The 18,811-nt window shown below is 37.7% G+C and overlaps 1 protein-coding gene across 1 annotated transcript in view; it reads right to left on the reverse strand.

Moving 5' to 3' along the window:
• Nucleotides 1-9,953: 9,953 nt before the first annotated feature.
• Nucleotides 9,954-18,811, reverse strand: part of LOC126481434 (NEDD8-conjugating enzyme Ubc12) — a 33,894-nt gene continuing 25,036 nt past the window's right edge. Inside the window, exons 3-4 of the mRNA XM_050105185.1 lie at nt 10,875-11,081; nt 9,954-10,794 (exon numbers count right to left, since the gene is read on the reverse strand). Coding sequence (XP_049961142.1) covers nt 10,654-10,794; nt 10,875-11,081 — 348 coding nt within the window. The 3' untranslated portion in view covers nt 9,954-10,653. The remainder of the gene's footprint in view (nt 10,795-10,874; nt 11,082-18,811) is intronic.

The raw sequence follows: 18,811 nt of genomic DNA on the forward strand, positions 1-18,811 counted from the left end.
TCAGAAACGCTATCCTTGCCATTGCCAGTCTACATTTTATATCCTCTCTACTTCGACCGTCATCAGTTATTTTGCTCCCCAAATAGCAAAACTCCTTTACTACTTTAAGTGTCTCATTTCCTATTCTTATTCCCTCAGCATCACCCGACTTAATTCGACTACATTCCATTATCCTCGTTTTGCTTCTGTTGATGTTCATCTTATATCCTCCTTTCAAGACACTATCCATTCCATTCAACTTCTCTTCCAAGTCCTTTGCTGTCTCTGACAGAATTACAATGTCGTCGGCAAACCTCAAAGTTTTTATTTCTTCTCCTTGGATTTTAATACCTACTCTGAATTTTTCTTTTGTTTCCCTCACTGCTTGCTCAATATACAGATTGAAAAACACCGGGGAGACACTACAACCCGGTATCACTCCCTTCCCAACCACTGCTGCCCTTTCACGTCCATCGACTCTTATAACTGCAATCTGGTTTCTGTACAAATTGTAAATAGCCTTTCGCTCCCTGTATTTTACCCCTGCCAACTTCAGAATTTGAAAGAGAGTATTCCAATCAACACTGTCAAAAGCTTTCTCTAAGTCTACAAATGCTAGAAACGTAGGTTTGCCCTACCTTAATCTAGCTTCTAAGATAATTCGTAGGGTCAGTATTGCCTCACGTGTTCCAACACTTCTACGGAATCCAAACTGATCTTCCCCGAGGTCGGCTTCTACTAGTTTTTCCATTCGTCTGTAAAGAATTCGCGTTACTATTTTGCAGCTGTGACTTATTAAACTGATAGTTCAGTAATTTTCACATCTGTCAACACCTGCTTTCTTTGGGATTGGAATTACTATATTCTTCTTGAAGTCTGAGGGTATTTCACCTGTTTCATACATCTTGCTCCCCAGATGGTAGAGTTTTGTCAGGACTGGCTCTCCCAAGGCTCTCAGTAGTTCTAATGGAATGTTGTCGACTCCCGGGGCCTTGTTTCGACTCAGGTCTTTCAGTGCTCTGTCAAACTCTTCACGCAGTATCGTATCTCCCATTTCATCTTCATCTACATCCTCTTCCATTTCCATAATGTTGTCCTCAAGTACATCGTCCTTGTATAGACCCTCTACATACTCCTTCCACCTTTCTGCTTTCCCCTTCTTTGCTTAGAACTGGGTTTCCATCTGAGCTCTTGATGTTCATGCAAGGGGTTCTCTTTTCTCCAAAGGTCTCTCTATTTTTCCTGTAGGCAGTATCTATCTTACCCCTAGTGAGATAAGCCTCTACATCTGTATTTGTCCTCTAGCCATCCCTGCTTAGCCATTTTGCACTTCCTGTTGATCTCATTTTTGATACGTTTGTATTCCCTTTTGCTGCTTCATTTACTGCGTTTTTATATTTTCTCCTTTCATCAATTAAATTCAATATTTCTTCTGTTACCCAAGGATTTCTACTAGCCCTCATCTTTTTACCTACTTGATCCTCTGCTGCCTTCACTACTTCATCCCTCAGAGCTACCCATTCGTCTTCTACTGTATTTCTTTCCCCATTCCTGTCAATTGTTCCCTTATGCTCTCTCTAAACTCTGTACAACCTCTGGTTTAGTCAGTTTATCCAGATCCCATCTCCTTAAATTCCCACCTTTTTGCAGTTTCTTCAGTTTTAATCTACAGTTCATAACCAATAGATTGTGGTCAGAGTCCACATCTGCCCCTGGAAATGCCTTACAATTTAAAACTGGTTCCTGAATCTCTGTCTTACCATTATATAATCTGTCTGAAACCTGTCAGTATCTCCAGGCTTCTTCCATGTATACAGCCTTCTTTTATGATTCTTCAACCAAATGTTAGCTATGATTAAGTTGCGCTCTGTGCAGAATTCTACGAGTCGGCTTCCTCTTTTATTTATTAGCCCCAATCCATATTTACCCACTATGTTTCCTTTTCTCCCTTTTCCTACTACCGAATTTCAGTCACCCATGACTATTAAATTTTCGTCACCCTTCACTATCTGAATAATTTCTTTTATTTCATCATCCATTTCTTCGTCATCTGCAGAGCTAGTTGGCATATAAACTTGTACTACTGTAGTAGGTGTGGGCTTCAAGTCTATCTTGGCCACAATAATGCGTTCACTATGCTGTTAATAGTAGCTTACCCGCATTTCCATTTTCCTATTCATTATTAAACCTACTCCTGCATTACCCCTATTTGATTTTGTGTTTATAACCCTGTAGTCACCTGACCAGAAGTCTTGTTCCTCCTGCCATCGAACTTCACTAATTCCCACTATATCTAACTTTAACCTATCCATTTCACTTTTTAAATTTTCTAACCTACCTGCCCTATTAAGGAATCTGATATTCCATGCTCCGATCCGTAGAATGCCACTTTTCTTTCTCCTGATAACGACATCCTCCTGAGTAGTCCCCACCCGGAGATCTGAATGGGGGACTATTTTACCTCCAGAATATTTTACCCAAGAGGACACCATCATCATTTATCCATACAGTAAAGCTGCATGCCCTCGGGAAAAAGTACGGCAAGGTCATTTTGGTTAGTGTTACAAGGCCAGATCAGTCAATCATCCAGACTGTTGCCCCTGCAACTACTGAAAAGGCTGGTGCCCCTCTTCAGGAACCACACGTTTGTCTGGCCTCTCAACAGATACCTCTCCATTGTGGTAGCACCTACGGTACGGCTATCTGTATCGCTGAGGCACGCAAGCCTCCCCACCAACGGCAAGGTCCATAGTTCATGGGAGGGGGGGCAAACAGCATAGTGTACGCATTATTGTGGCCAAGACCGACACGAAGCCCAAACCTAATACAGTAGTACAAGTTTATATGCCAACTAGCTCTGCAGATGATGAAGAAATTGATGAAATGTATGATGAGATAAAGGAAATTATTCAGGTAGTGAAGGGAGACGAAAATTTAATAGTCATGGGTGACTGGAATTCGACAGTAGGAAAAGGAAGAGAAGGAAACGTAGTAGGTGAATATGGATTGGGCGTTAGAAATGAAAGAGGAAGCCGCCTGGTAGAATTTTGCAAAGAGCATAACTTAAACATAGCTAACACTTGGTTCAAGAATCATGAAAGAACATTGTAAACATGGAAGAACCCTGGAGATACTAAACGGTTTCAGATAGATTACGTAATGGTAAGACAGAGAGTTAGGAACCAGGTTTTAAATTGTAAGAAATTTCCAGCAGCAGATGTGGACTCTGATCACAAGCTATTGGTTATGAATTGTAGATTAAAACTGAAGAAACTGCAAAAAGGTGGGAATTTAAGGAGATGGGACCTGGATAAACTGACTAAACCAGAGGTTGTACAGAGTTTCAGAGAGAGCATAAGGGAACAATTGACAGGAATGGGGGAAAGAAATACAGTAGAAGAAGAATGGTACCTCTAAGGGATGAAGTAGTGAAGGCAGCAGAGGATCAAGTAGGTAAAAAGACGAGGGCTAGTAGAAATCCTTGGGTAACAGAAGAAATATTGAATTTAATTGATGAAAGGAGAAAATATAAAAACGCAGTAAATGAAGCAGTCAAAATAGAATACAAACGTCTCAAAAATGAGATCAACAGGAAGTGCAAAATGGCTAAGCAGGGATGGCTAGAGAACAAATGCAAAGATGTAGAGGCTTATCTCACTAGGGGTAATATAGATACTGCCTACAGGAAAATTAAAGAGACCTTTGGAAAAAAGAGAACCACTTGCATGAACATCAAGAGCTCAAAAGGAAACCCAGTTCTAAGCAAAGAAGGGAAAGCAGAAAGGTGGAAGGCGTATATAGAGGGTCTATACAGGGGCGATGTACTTGAGGACAATATTATGGAAATGGAAGAGGATGTAGATGAAGATGAAATGGGAGATATGATACTGCGTGAAGAGTTTGACAGAGCACTGTAGGACCTAAGTTGAAACAAGGCCCCGGGAGTAGACAACATTCCATTAGAACTACTGACAGCCTTGGGAGAGCCAGTCCTGACAAAACTCTACCATCTGGTGGGCAAGATGTATGAGACAGGCGAAATACCCTCAGACTTCAAGAAGAATATAGTAATTCCAATTCCAAAGAAAGCAGGTGTTGACAGATGTGAAAATTACCCAACTATCAGTTTAATAATTCACAGCTGCAAAATAGTAACGCGAATTCTTTACAGACGAATGGAAAAACTGGTAGAAGCCGACCTCTGAGATCAGTTTGGATTCTGCAGAAATGTTGGAACACGTGATGCAATACTGACCCTACTACTTATCTTAGAAGAAAGATTAAGGAAAGGCAAACCTACATTTCTAGCATTTGTAGACTTAGACAAAGCTTTAGACAATGTTGATTGGAATACTCTCTTTCAAATTCTGAAGGTGGCAGGGGTAAAATACAAGGAGCAAAAGGCTGTTTACAATTTGTACAGAAATCAGATGGCAGTTGTATGAGTCGAGGGACATGAAAGGGAAGCAGTGGTTGGGAAGGGAGTGAGACAGGGCTGTAGCCTCTGCCCGATGCTATTCAATCTGCATATTGAGAAAGCAGTAAAGGAAACAAAAGAAAAATTCGGAGTAGGTATTAAAATCCATGGAGAAGAAATAAAAACTTTGAGGTTCGCCGATGACATTGTAATTCTGTCAGAGACAGCAAAGGATTTGGAAGAGCAGTTGAACGGAATGGACAGTATCTTGAAAGAAGGGTATAAGATGAACATCAACAAAAGCAAAATGAGGATAATGGAATGTAGCTGAATTGAGTCGGGTGATGCTGAGGGAATTAGATTAGGAAATGAGACACTTAAAGTAGTACAGGAGTTTTGCTATTTGGGGAGCAAAATAAATGATGATGGTCGAAGTAGAGAGGATATAAAACGCAGACTGGCAATGGCGAGGAAAGCGTTTCTGAAGAAGAGAAATTTGTTAACATCAAGTATAGATTTAAGTGTCAGGAAGTCGTTTCTGAAAGTATTTGTATGGAGTGTAGCCACGTATGAAAGTGAAACATGGACGATAAATAGTTTGGACAAGAAGAGAATAGAAGCTTTAGAAATGTGGTGCTACTGAAGAATGCTGAAGATTAGATGGGTAGATCACATAACTAATGAGGAGGTATTGAATAGAATTGGGAAGAGGAGGAGTTTGTGGCACAACCTGACTAGAAGAAGGGATCAGTTGGTAGGACATGTTCTGAGGCATCAAGGGATCACCAATTTACCGTATTTACTCGAATCTAAGCCGCACCTGAAAAATAAGACTCGAAATCAAGGAAAAAAAATTCCCTATTCCAAGCCGCACATGAAATTTGAGAATCTAAATTCAAGGGGAGAGAAAAGTTTTAGGCTCCACCTCCAAATAGAAACAAAGTTGGTCCATTGTAATACGAGACAGAATTTAGGTTGAATGAATGACGATACAGCTACAGTAGTTTGGTTCGAGTCGTAAGGTTAGCAGTTAAGCTTTAGCAGGTAGCCATTGCTATGCGTCAGGCACTCCGTCCGTATTTATATGGGTGCCCTTCCTTTTTCACGTGCTTCGTCTAGTTTGAATTGACTGCTTATTTTTCTTTGATCTGATAAGTGCCGTTCTCTTTGTTATAGGTGTTTACGTCACGCTAAGCTGAAAATGCATTACTGTACTGGGTCATGCATTGTTTGTCACATTCTGATAATGAGTGTTAACGACATGTCGCCGCTCGCAGCATGGCTTGCTTTTGTGCGCACTGCCGCAGCTTACAATAAAAAAGAGAGGAATTGTCTCATTAGCGAAACAATGGCAAGAGACTGCTATTTGTTGTTACTTACACTGCTGCTTTCTTTGATAATGAACAACAAGAACCAAATAATAGATTGCGTATGATAGAAGATGTTCTGAATGAGAGTTTAGCGAAAATTTTTCTCCGTTTGAAAATCTTTGCAGACGCCTCTTTAGTACATTACATTCTGCACAGAAATTAGTCAACTTAGATTTAAAAATCTAGTCAATTGTCGTACTTCATTTCTGACTGTATCACTATCAGGCACAAGAATGATATGAATATAAACATGACATGATATGTATATTCTTCTGCGATTGCTGTTGTCTCACTCGTTTCGTAGTTTATGAGGCAGATAGGATTTAAATGAGATAGCAGCAAACATGAAAGGATACGTGGCAAAATGTTTATATTCGTTTTATTCTTATGGTGAAGAGAATACTGCATGTGATTCACAATTCATAAAAGTTCCTATTAACAACCATCTCTTCTCACAGGTAGGAAAAAATTAAGAACGTAGAGTTGGCCATATTGACAAACATCCCAGTCTTGCCAGTCGGAGAGGTTTTTGCGCCAGTACTTATCTTTGTGCCTACAAAGCATGCCTGTGTAGCGCTACATATATTCGACGGCGGAAGATAGTTGTGGCGGCACCTACCAACATTTTTCAGAACTTTGCACTCGATTCTAAGCCGCAGGCGGTTTCTTGGATTACAGAAACCGGAAAAAAGTGCGGCTTAGATTCGAGTAAATACGGTAGTATTGGAGGGCAGCGTGAAGGGTAAAAATCGTAGAGGGAGACCAAGAGATGAATACACTAAGCAGATTCAGAAGGATGTAGGCTGCAGTAGATACTGGGAGATGAAGAAGCTTGCACAGGATAGAATATCATGGAGAGCTGCATCAAACCAGTCTCAGGACTGAAGATCACAACATATGGCATCTTGTTATTTGGTGAACAGATACATAAATTCTTTGGGTTTCCCTTCCCTAGATCAAGCTACATATAACTGACTGTGAGAAAAGCACAATTCTTCCAAATTCATATTACACTATCCCAAGTTTGTCTAAATGTTCATCTCACTGGAAATTGCAGTCTTTTGAACTGAAACGGCAGTTCAATAAATATAAGCAGGATTAATGCTGTTTTTCTTTTATCTTTTCTTGGTATTATTTTTGCTTCAATTATATTGTCTGATAACTTCATGTCCAGTCCTTGTTTTGAATTTTTTAATTAATATCATCAAATATCTCATTTATTTCTGCTAAAATGGCTCTTTCAATTACCCAACTTGAATAACGTTAGAGAAAACTTTAACTATTCATTCGTTTGGACTGTTGAAAACTGTTGAGTTTTTCCACAAAATGTTTCGTTTCTTCATCATTGGAAAGTTGCACTCTCATTTGTTCTTAATTGAACTTTCCTCACTCACACCCAAAGAAATGATTTCTTCAAACATGAATTTATTTCATCTGCTGCAGTTTATTATGGAATAACTGGAAGCACTTGTCAAAAGTGTCCATACTTCTGTTCATTATCTTTGTTTTTTAGTGCTCTAATATTCCAATACACAATAAAAGTATTATTCAAACAAGTTTCCTTTGGGCATGACATTTCATCTTTCTGGTCCTACTTTAATACAGTTTGTCTCAAAGAGGTATTTAACCTAAAACAAGCTTATTGCATATACCTGTAATCACAGCAATTCTATCATCTATGACTGGTTCATCTACCTTATATTTTTAGATTTCAGTTCAGCTATTGCATCTTTCCTTCTAATGTTAAGGTGCAGTCACGTCTTCTGTAGCCTCGTCTTCCAATAGCGGCAACTGCCACAAACCCACCCAAAGTCAACAGCAATCTGCTTTAGTTCTTGGTTTACTCACCTAATGGGCTTGTTTATACAGGGTTAATTTTGTTTAAGCATATCCCCAAACTACAAATACCTGGTTCTATTCATTCAGATGCTTACGCAGTACCTTAATATCCTCTACTACATGGTCAAAGCCAGCACTAGGTTTTACAATACTTATGACCTGGCTTCCTGTGCCCAGGTTTTTCTGCAAATCTTCACTTCATACCCATGATCGCTCCTATCTTTTTTTTCTCAGCTTAGTTTCTGACCAGTCTCTTAAATTCTCATTAATGGTCCTTGTGTGTCCTATTTCTTCTACAGCTTACGAGGCTTCTTCCCTTTAACAGATGACATACTGTTACCTGTTCTTTAGCTAAGCGGTCACATAACTGACTATCCAAATATTCTATTTTCATTCTTTCCTGTTACCTTTTCCCCACACCTCGCATCTCCCCCCCCCCCCCCCCCCACCAACTCCCACCCCACTCTGTTTCATTTTTTGAGAACTCATTCTCTTCTGAAACAGAAAAAAATCTTCATCTCTTGTTCTGCAATCTTTATGAAAGAAACTGACATGGAATCATTTCTTCCATTTCACTACATTCATCTGACAAGGGAACCTCCCCATCGCAGCCCCCGCAGATTTAGTTATAAGTTGGCACAGTGGATAGGCCTTGATAAACTGAACAAAGATCAATCGAGAAAACAGGAAGAAGTTGTGTGGAACTGTGAAAAAATAAGCAAAATATACAAACTGAGTAGTTCACGGGAAGATATGCAATGTCAAGGACGATGGGGAAGCAAGAGCGCCGTGGTCTTGTGGTAACGTGAGCAGCTGCGGAACGAAAGGTCCTTGGTTCAAATCTTCCAACGAGTGAAAAGTTTAATTTTTTATTTTCAGTTTATGTGACAAACTCTTATGTTTTCATCACTTGTTTGGGAGTGATTATCACATCCACAAGATAACCTAAATCGGGCAAGGTAGAAGAATCTTTTTACCCATTCGCCAAGTGTACAAGTTAGGTGGGTCGACAACATATTCCTGTCATGTGACGCACATGCCGTCACCAGTGTCGTATAGAATATATCAGACGTGTTTTCCTGTGGAGGAATTGGTTGACCTATGACCTTGCGATCAAATGTTTTCGGTTCCCATTGGAGAGGCACGTCCTTTCGTCTACTAATCGCACAGTTTTGCGGTGCGGTCGCAAAACACAGACACTAAACTTATTACAGTGAACAGAGACGTCAATGAACGAACGGACAGATCATAACTATGTAAAAATAAAGAAAGTAAAATTTTCACTCGAGGGAAGACTTGAACCAAGGACCTCTCGTTCTACAGCTGCTCACGCTACCACGGGACCACGGCACTCCCGAGATCACGTTGTCCATGATGTTGCTTATGTGCCCATGGACTACTCAGTTTGTATATTTTGCTTATTTTTCCACAGTTCCACACAACTTCTTCCTGTTTTCTCAATTGATCTGTGTTCAGTTTATCAAGGCCTATCCACCGTGTCAACTTATAACTAAATCTGAGAGGGGTGCGATGGGGAGGTTCCCTTGTGAGCGAAACTACAAAAAACACTCCCCACCACACACTGACCCCATACTTAATCAACTTCCGGTGACATGCACAGTTGCCAATAATGATCATACTTCTGTAAATAATTACACTGATGTGTGTTTTCAAATATTGAAGAACCATTAAAGTTGCTTTATACTCACAGATACACAAACAAAAAAGGTCTACCAGTCGCATCTTAACACTAGATAACCTATAATAAATTTAACGAAGATAAACTATAATAAATTTAACAGATATCAAATGTGAATTAATCTCTGTACATAAAAACTAAGTACTCAAACTTAGCCATGTACGTGAAATAGAAATGCAAACAAATAAATAAATAAAGATGAAGTTAATCGTAAATTTAAACCTGTGTGCATGATTTCCCATCTAACAAACTTTTCAATTTTAATGAACAATATGACAGGAAAACAAACTTCTGTATTACAAATTGGAACAGGTACAAACACATTTATATGCTGTGTTACAGAGGAAATTAACTGTTAAAACCCAATTGACAGCTAAACTTTACCAAGTAATTAATTTGCACAAGCCAAAGTGATCTTTTATTCCAGAATGGGTATCACACTTACATTTTTAAAAAGAGAAATTTATACAATGATAATATATACCAGCCACTATGGCACCTGAAAGACATCTCAGTGGCATGGCTCCTCTCCACAATGTTTTAAAGTAGCAGCATTTGAAGGAACTTACCTTTACATTCAGTATAAGGAAGAAAATTTATATTATGCTGGGATATGGATGTTGTGCAATAGTATACATTACTACAAATATGAGTTTGTATGATCCATTTATTTGCAGAAGGTGATTTTTTTTCCACACTAACAAAAATTGATGCAACACAATCTGATCAATGGTATCAAATATATTTTGCAATTCCTCACTGTCAGCCTATTATTTAGAAAGGAATTTACAGGACACTGTATAAATCAACTAATCTTCAAGAACAATTACCAACTGTTTAATTCACACTTTTTGAGATATACTTTATTGAAATGAGTTCGAGCTTACATTTGTTCTATTTGGCAAAATATTACAACAATGACTGTAATAAAGCTAAATTCCATTTCAATGCATTTTAAATGTGGGTTAAAAATTAATCTTTTAAATGGCAAAAACAAAAACCTTTTTAAAAAATTGTGTGGACAAAATAAGTGACAGAACAGATTTTATGGATAACACACACACACACACACACACACCACACACACACACACACACACACACACTACACCTCACTTTCAAAAATTTTGACTTGTTCCTGTCAATGAATATGGTTATTTAACAAATGGAAGAAACTTCAGAGTTCGTACTGAAAGCTGGTTTAAATAAAAACTCTCTCAAGCAAGTGACCTGTCTGGCCGAAGCATTATAATGTGCTGGCTTAAATAATACTTTAATCAAAACCATGTTGCTAGACCATAGGTCACATCTTTCTTCAGAAAAAAAGTTGTGTGTTCCATTCACAGTTTTTCATTTCAAACACCTTTCAAAGTATACAGAACCAACATAACCACCTCTCATTGCTTTCTGCACATTCTGTTCGAAAATACGTCTGTTGTTCTGCAGCATTTCAGCAGCCTCTTTGTTAAGTGGGTCTTCTGGATTAGGCTCCTGCAAAGAGTTTTAAATTAATAATCTAATTTTGAAATATACTTAAAAATGTAATTCACCTATATCCAAATAATACTTACTAAAAACAAATACTGTAGTCCATAAACAATAGAATTAATAGTTAACACTGGCTTCCAATCTTCTCGCAAAATGTTAAGGCAAACATTCCCTTCCAAGTCAATGTTCGGATGATATACTGGAGTTTCACATTTCACTTTAGGTGGCTCATGAGGATAGTTAGGACCTACTTTAAAGCTAAATACAAATTTTCCTCCCCGATAGAAGCCCTGGAAATAACAACAATAAATGCAACAACAATAGTCATCATATACTTTAAAATTATTAAACCACAAGTTCAAGGCAAATTACACAGGCACAAAGAAATAAAAAGAGGCACAATATATAAAGACCTAAAATATTGTATGGTAAGGTGTGTAGGGACTTCAGAAATTAAGTGACATACGTAGCCCCATGCTAAGACCATTGCATAACAAGCGTAGTACACTGTCATAAGAAGGTGTCTATTCTGGGTTTCCTGCAGGCACAGTTAGACTGTGGTATGGATAACAGTTACGTCACAGTGTGGGAGTGAAATGGTGCGGTAACTGACATCGTACTCCAAAGTTCAACTAATGAGACAGTACGATTCTTATAGGTAAAACATCTAAATTTCACAATTCTATTGGTATACGGGCAAAATCAAATTTTGTGTCCAGCACAGCGAAATGGTGCCAACAATTTGACCCAGGTTGCACAGACATCGGTGATGTTGATCCATAATACTGTTCAGATCTTCCACCATGCAATTCCATCCTTTTTTGGAAGACATTTTTATTTGTATATATGACTATAGGGCTTCTTTGTTTTTATTTATTTAATTTACCAGACCAGTATTAAGCACATGCTCATCAGCAGTCATATAGCAGATACATAGAAATGATACATAATAAATGGCATGGGCTTTATGTTATGGGAGTTGGAATGATTTTATAATTACATGTATATGTTTGGACTGTTCAGTATGTACTTATACAGAATTTATGCTTTCTAGCACACACTCATATGCTTATAAATGAGGCAAATCATACTTTCAACTATAAGTGGCATATTTTGTTGTCAAAGATGCCAAAAATGTCAAAGGTATCATTTCTTGCATATTTTATCTTTGGTTTTTGTAATATGTGAAATCTCTATATTGTTCTCATCCAATGTTAAAAATGTGCTTAATATAAATGTACAATGTGTAAATAATAATAGCACAAAGTTCATTATGTTTCATTTTATACTAACTGCATTTCTATATATATTATCATATGGGACTACCTAGAAGGAATATAAATTTAATAGAATATTTGAGAAAAATATCTGTGAATGCTTAAAAATAAAATGTAAGTACTGAACAGTCCAACACAAAATACACACAACTAAAGATACACTACAACTCCCTAAACATATAGGCTATAGCATTTATTAGGTATTATTTTATGTATCTTCTACAGGACAGCAGAAGACGAGGATGTGCTCGATATGGTCTAATAAATTAAAAAAATATAGAACCAAGCAGCCCTGTCAAGACACACACAAATGTCAATCATCAAAAATATGAAGTCAGAAAGAGGCTTAGAATACAAAACATTCAATCATTTTGGCAAGCTGACAGAACATCTTGGCATAAAAAGATTTTTCAACAATGAGAATGTTCAAGCAGTGGTTCTCTAATGGCAGATTTCTGTAGCTGAGGTACTGAACTGATTGGTAGAACATTCTTCCTGTCGTTTATAGATACTTGGTGACTATATTAAAAACAGTGTCACGTATTTGGCTCACTTAAGTGCAACACGGCATTCAATAAAAGTTACTTGGTTGCCATAATAATTTTTAGCTTACTTTCTAAAGTTCCCTCATATATTTAAGATTTATCTTAGTGCTGTCTCACAGATTAAAAGCCTCTTCTTTATTTTGTCATAACTATTAATATTCTATGCACTGAATTTGAAGGTACTTATAAAAATGGAAGAAAGATTAGGATTAATGTTAAATCTATAATGATACCGTTACAGAAAAAGCAATACTAGCACAGATAGCAAGGGCTAACAGGAACCAAACCACAGAAAATCTAAATCTGTATGAATATGGGGAGTTTGAAGCTCCTTCTTCCAAACACAAATCAAGAGCTTTAACCTAAGTGTCTCACTCAGTAGAGAGATTTATGGTTTCATTCTGTGAAAGATAAGGGTTGGGTTGGGTGGTTGTGGGGGAGGAGACCAGACAGTGAGGTCATCAGCCTCATCAGATTAGGGAAGGATGAGGAAGGAAGTCGGCCGTGCCCTTTCAAAGGAACCACCCTGGCATTTGCCTGGAGCAATTTAGGGAAATCACGCAAAACCTAAATCAGGATGGCTGGACGTGGGATTGAACCGCCATCTTCCCGAATGTGATCCAGTGTGCTAACCACTGCGTCACCTCGCTAGATGGGAAGATAAGAAGAAAGGAGCACAGAGGAAATGGACTTGTTACTCTGCATACTTCAACTTAAGTACTTTGATACCAACGTGGGCACACTTGAAATCCCTGTTTTTACATTATTTCTATCCTTGATGAAACTGCTCCTGATTTTAAAGCCACCAAAGATCAATCTAGGTACTCAATTTTTGAGGAAACACTTCTAAATTAAAAACTATTATAATCAATCATTCACAAAATCTGAAAGTGGTGAAGGGATTTTATAAACAAAGCTACATTTTTATTCCAGGTAGAATAAAAGAGGATGGATGATGTCTCAAATTTTCTTACTGGTCAACACAAAGCACATTGTGGAGCCCAAAAAATTATTTTAGGAATTCTCCTCCTTGACAATTCGACACCCATCTTCCATTATTGAGACTGATGGAAATACAAATGTTATGTTTGTGTCCATTTTTGTATTGAATGGAGCTGGCTGCCCATCACTTGCTTTGCATGCATTGTGGCAGGCAGTTTTTGCAGTCTGTATCAAATGGCGTGCTCTCATTGTGTGGAACGCACATACTGAGTGCCCCCTGTCGTATGGCTAAGGGAACATAAACTCTATACGGATTTGTCATAATGTAGCAGTACTAATGTAAATGCATTCCAACACTTGCTGGGTCCAATTAGAATTTCTTTTCAGCTGTCAACTTTCTGTGTTTTATGTGGAAAAAGTGGGTGCTGCGTACCTGAGTTTCACCAAATATTATCACAGCAATTGAGTATGACCATGTATAACGAAAAGTGATAATCGAATACTGAGTGTTATTGAAGGTCACAGATTTAACTGTGGAACACTAAATTTGCATGACAGAATAGCTGTTGAAATAAGGCTCACATTTAGTCTGTTGCTAAAATTGCACTGATATTGGGAAACATTTAGGCCAGAACAAATGAAAAAGATTTAGGTTGAGGAGTATGACAACATATTAGAACTACCAATTTAGTTTACAATCAACAAAAAAATACAATCCAGGTACGTACGATGTAGGCTCTTGTGTGCATATCGATTAAATGAACTAACAGGGCATGTTACAGTTGATAATATTAACTGCAATAAATAATAAGAGGAAGGAACTGCAGGGTGTAATGGTAAGCAGAAATGGGTGTCATTCACATAAATTTCTATCTGGGCAATTATTCAAATAAGTAGGTAAGTCAAAGAAATGTATTTGTGAATAAATTATTTCTAACTTAAATAACAAATAACACATAATGCCACTATATATTTTCTTTGGTTAATTCTTGTACCAAATTCTGCAACTAGCGTTCTCCTGGCTCAGTGCAGTTTCTGTTTGATAAATTACTTATTAATAGACTGTACATAAATGTGCCGCATTAGCTCACGGTCCCAAAGAATTTAAAGACGACACTATAGTTTTAATACTGAAAAACCTGGCTAAGAATACTATAGATAACTTGAGACCATAACACTGCTGAATGTTGATTTTAAAATCTTCACTCATGTCTTAAGCTGATGGCTGAAAGCAGTAACAGGACAATACCAAACAAGTGTCAGAGGGGGAGGGGGGGGGGGGGGAGGAGGTGATAATGATAATAATAAAAATCTTCGTGCTGATATATCATAGCAGCAGCGAAAATCTGCTGAATAAACCGTACCCTGATATCCTTGCACTTCACCAAAGCCTTTGACTGAGTGTCACCATTTTTCCACACAACGCAATGAATGAATTTTCCATTTTGTTTCACAGAGGTGATAGGTGATACAAAATATTTTTAAAAATACTACCTATAATTATAAATGATCAGCCAAGCAGCAACACTGAAATAAAAAATTCAGTAAGACATGGTTGTCAGTGTCAGTGACACTTTTTGCAATCGTCAGTGAACTTCTGTTGGCAACTTTGCCCCAACAACTTCAAAGCTTGACAACATGTGGACAACATATCATCTGCAAGGTTTATGCTGGTGATGTAGGCTTCCTAGCTTTTAACAATAATGAGACAGCAATGACCTCTGTCATTACAAAGACATATGAGATGGTGTCTAGTGCAAAACTGAATATAGATCAGGGAAAATTAACATTTAGCCATTGAAAAGCTGCACAAGTACAAGGATCATTTAGAAAAATTAATAACTTGCAACACCTGTACACCATCTTCCGAAGGAATGGGCCAAATAATTTCTGCAAATTATAGGAAATTACTGAACAGCGTACTTGCTTGCATTCAAAATCACAGGATCAGAAAACCCAGCAAATTAAAAAAAAAATGCACTAGGTTAATGTGTCTCTAATACACAAAATTAACTACATGGCACGAGTCCTCCCATCAACTTGTGACATCACCAAATTAATTATGTCAGTGCTATGTCACTTTATAAGCTGCTGTCATATTTTTGAAGTCCAATACAACACGCTGACACTAGCAACCAAACAAGGTGGCTTCAACCTCTCTTATGTCTACAAGAATATGCTTAACAAGTGGAGAAACATGCCTACTAGCCTCAACACACATTTTATATATTAAGTAGCTATGGTTAGCCTCATTCCACTTATCAACATCAACCACATACTGAAATGACTATCACATAAAGCATTTTCTTGTTGAATGCAGTTATATGCAAGTGATAACGCCAGATAACAAACTGACGAACATAAAAGAATTATACTACAAATTACTGGAGCACAATGCTGGGAACATATAGCAGAAGAAAAACAAGGGCAGAAACTGGCAGGCAATATAGAACAACATTCGTAGTCAACAATTACCAATGGATGCGACGGCCCAGTGGTACACCACGGTCAATCGGAAAATTCCAAAGAATTCCAAACTATACACAATACACCTCACTGGTCCATCCAAGCAACCCACATGTATGCTTATTGACAGTGAAGAACACAGATTTACATGTATAAATACGAAAGCAAAATGGGCCACAATTAGACATAAGTTGGTGAGTATCAAGACTGCACTTCATGCCTTAACAGTGGACTTCCTCAACCCAGACAATGTTTTTTCCCCATAATGAAGAGGAATGCAGTGCACTAGCTAAAATGTCATTCTGATAAAGAATGAATTTGCCAAATTTTTACTCATTGTTTAAAGGGAAATTTTAACTAAAAATAATATTAAAGACAAATATCCTTCATGTTAGATAATAGTAAGATATTTAAAACAAAATAATAAAATCACTGGAATGGCAACGTGAATTCATTATTAGAATGTTCTTTAATGAGGAAAATTTTGCTTCACTGTGTGTCATGAGATGAATGTAATGTACTGATGTTTGTAATATTTATTGATGTATTGTGTATTGAATATCTAATTTAGATTTTCAAAGATTGTAACCTAAAAGGTTTTTGTTACTCTTACATTGAAAAGACAACCCCGTGAGTATATTCGGGATTCATTGAATAAAAACAGTTTCTCCTTTAGCTGTGCCACTAATTGTAATAGCGCTCACAATATTTCAGCCCTGATGTGCAATTCGCATGTACCGTTACACAACCTGGTCCCATTAGGAAGACTGGATCACCGACCTTTAAATCAGTTTATGATTAGGCACTCCTGACAATTGCAAAGATTTCTTAAATCTCTGGAGGGTATGTTTGTTCAATATCCATAAATTATCAACAGACAGATATTCTACAATAACTCCTACTACCTGTGACAATTTTTTCATTAATCAGCACCCACAAATTGCCCTTTCACACAACCATTCCTTTATTTCCTCACATTTGCTTGCAGTTCAGGATAAATTTTGCTCACCTATTCTTCTGCACTATGAACAACATTATACAATTCACATTCTAATATAATCATGCCATTAGCATCTGTATCAATATGACCTCTGCCAATTTTCAGAACAGCTCCTGCAAACTTTTCTGATTCTGTGTCACTGTGAAGTTGTAGGCGCATACTTCTTGTTGAACTTAATCTTTCAACATGCTGCCATAAGGTTGATGCATTTACTTTATTGAAGTTAAGAGCATCTAAAACTGCCCGTCAATAATATGACAATCCCTCCAATGACAATTTAGTTGTTTTTAATACCTTGCACGGTGTGATTTAACGCTTCAATTGCTCTTGTATAAGAGACTGGACACTCATCTCAATCCACAGCTCACATTGTTGCAACATTTGTCAGTGTTATAAACAAGCATTTCTTCTTGAGCTGTACGTTCACCATCAAGTAGTGTGGCAGCTGTTCCAGAAGAGCCTACTGCAACAGATCCTTTATTTTTGCAGATTTGGGCTGAGAGGAAATTTAAAAGAATCTTACCAGTTCCTTCCTGAGCATGTAGCAGTCTCAATTTATTGCATAACATTATTAAAAACTGTTGTCTGGTCTGCATTTAATTGCAGAACGTATTATTCGTGGAGTTGCTGCTGCAATGAGTAGTGTCACAGCTAATTTCTCATAATAAACCGCAACCAACTTTTTCATTTCTACCTGGTCTTCTCAATCCACAGTAATAAGATAAATATTTTGAAGTTGTTACGAGCTCTTCACTGTATCTAGCATTACGGGTTTTAAATCTGCACAATGGATATTCAGCTGTGTCATTGTTGTATTTTTTTGCCATATTTTCTGGGTATTTGAAAGCCAACACGTTGCTACTAATGCAGCGAAAGTCTCTCATTTTGGTCATTGATCTGCGCTGCCTGGCCTCCTCCATTGATGGTATTTCAATAAACCTTTTCCCTCACATGCCTATCTGAATGTTTATAATTCCCAAATTTTTTAAAGATCTTTAAAAGACATTGGCCCTCGCACAAACCATAACATCATTTTCAAGCAAAAGCTTTACACGTTGCTGACATGCATGTGAAGCGTCTATGGACTTAACGACAGGTCAACTGTGAACATGGATTCTTTGAGCTCGATGTTTCCATTCTTTTCTTGATGTAATCCGGCTATATCTCAGCACCTCAGCAAATAGAACTTTTGCAAAATCATCTCTTGCACAAATATCAAAAAAAACATGGTCAGTGTTGTTTTTGGCAGACTTGACCCCTGCTTGTGAAAATTATTTTCCTTGAAACCCATCTTTCCATCATTCTTTAAGTGAAGATTGAGGTGTGTTATGGTTGGATGTCCTTCGTACAACGCAAAAAAATGAAAGCCTCCACACAGCTTTGTTGCTGTGGACGTAATGGCCGGACTGTATATGAGTACTTTGTCTGCGGGAGTTGCAAGTTCTGTGTTTCTGGAGTTAAAAATAGTGTGATCACTGTCTTTGTTGATATATTTACAAATATATTTTCTAGCACACACTGAACCGCAGGCCGTCACACTGATATGCGCACTGAACAATGCTGACAAAATTCAGGAGTAGGGGACCAAACAACTATATTAACGCCACTAATGTAGCTACTATTCTGAAACTTTATCACTGCATCCAAACCCTGTCTTCTGGTGCTCTTTGTTGGTACGGGGGATACCTGTTTTCATTGATGGCCTCCGCTTGAAGCCTATGTGGGAACTTTTTCGTACATCACCAATCTTCCAAGCAAGGAGAATGATGGTTGATAAGGTCACATGGACC

The sequence above is a fragment of the Schistocerca serialis genome, chromosome 5, assembly GCF_023864345.2.
Source record: "Schistocerca serialis cubense isolate TAMUIC-IGC-003099 chromosome 5, iqSchSeri2.2, whole genome shotgun sequence".
NCBI lineage: Eukaryota > Metazoa > Arthropoda > Insecta > Orthoptera > Acrididae > Schistocerca > Schistocerca serialis.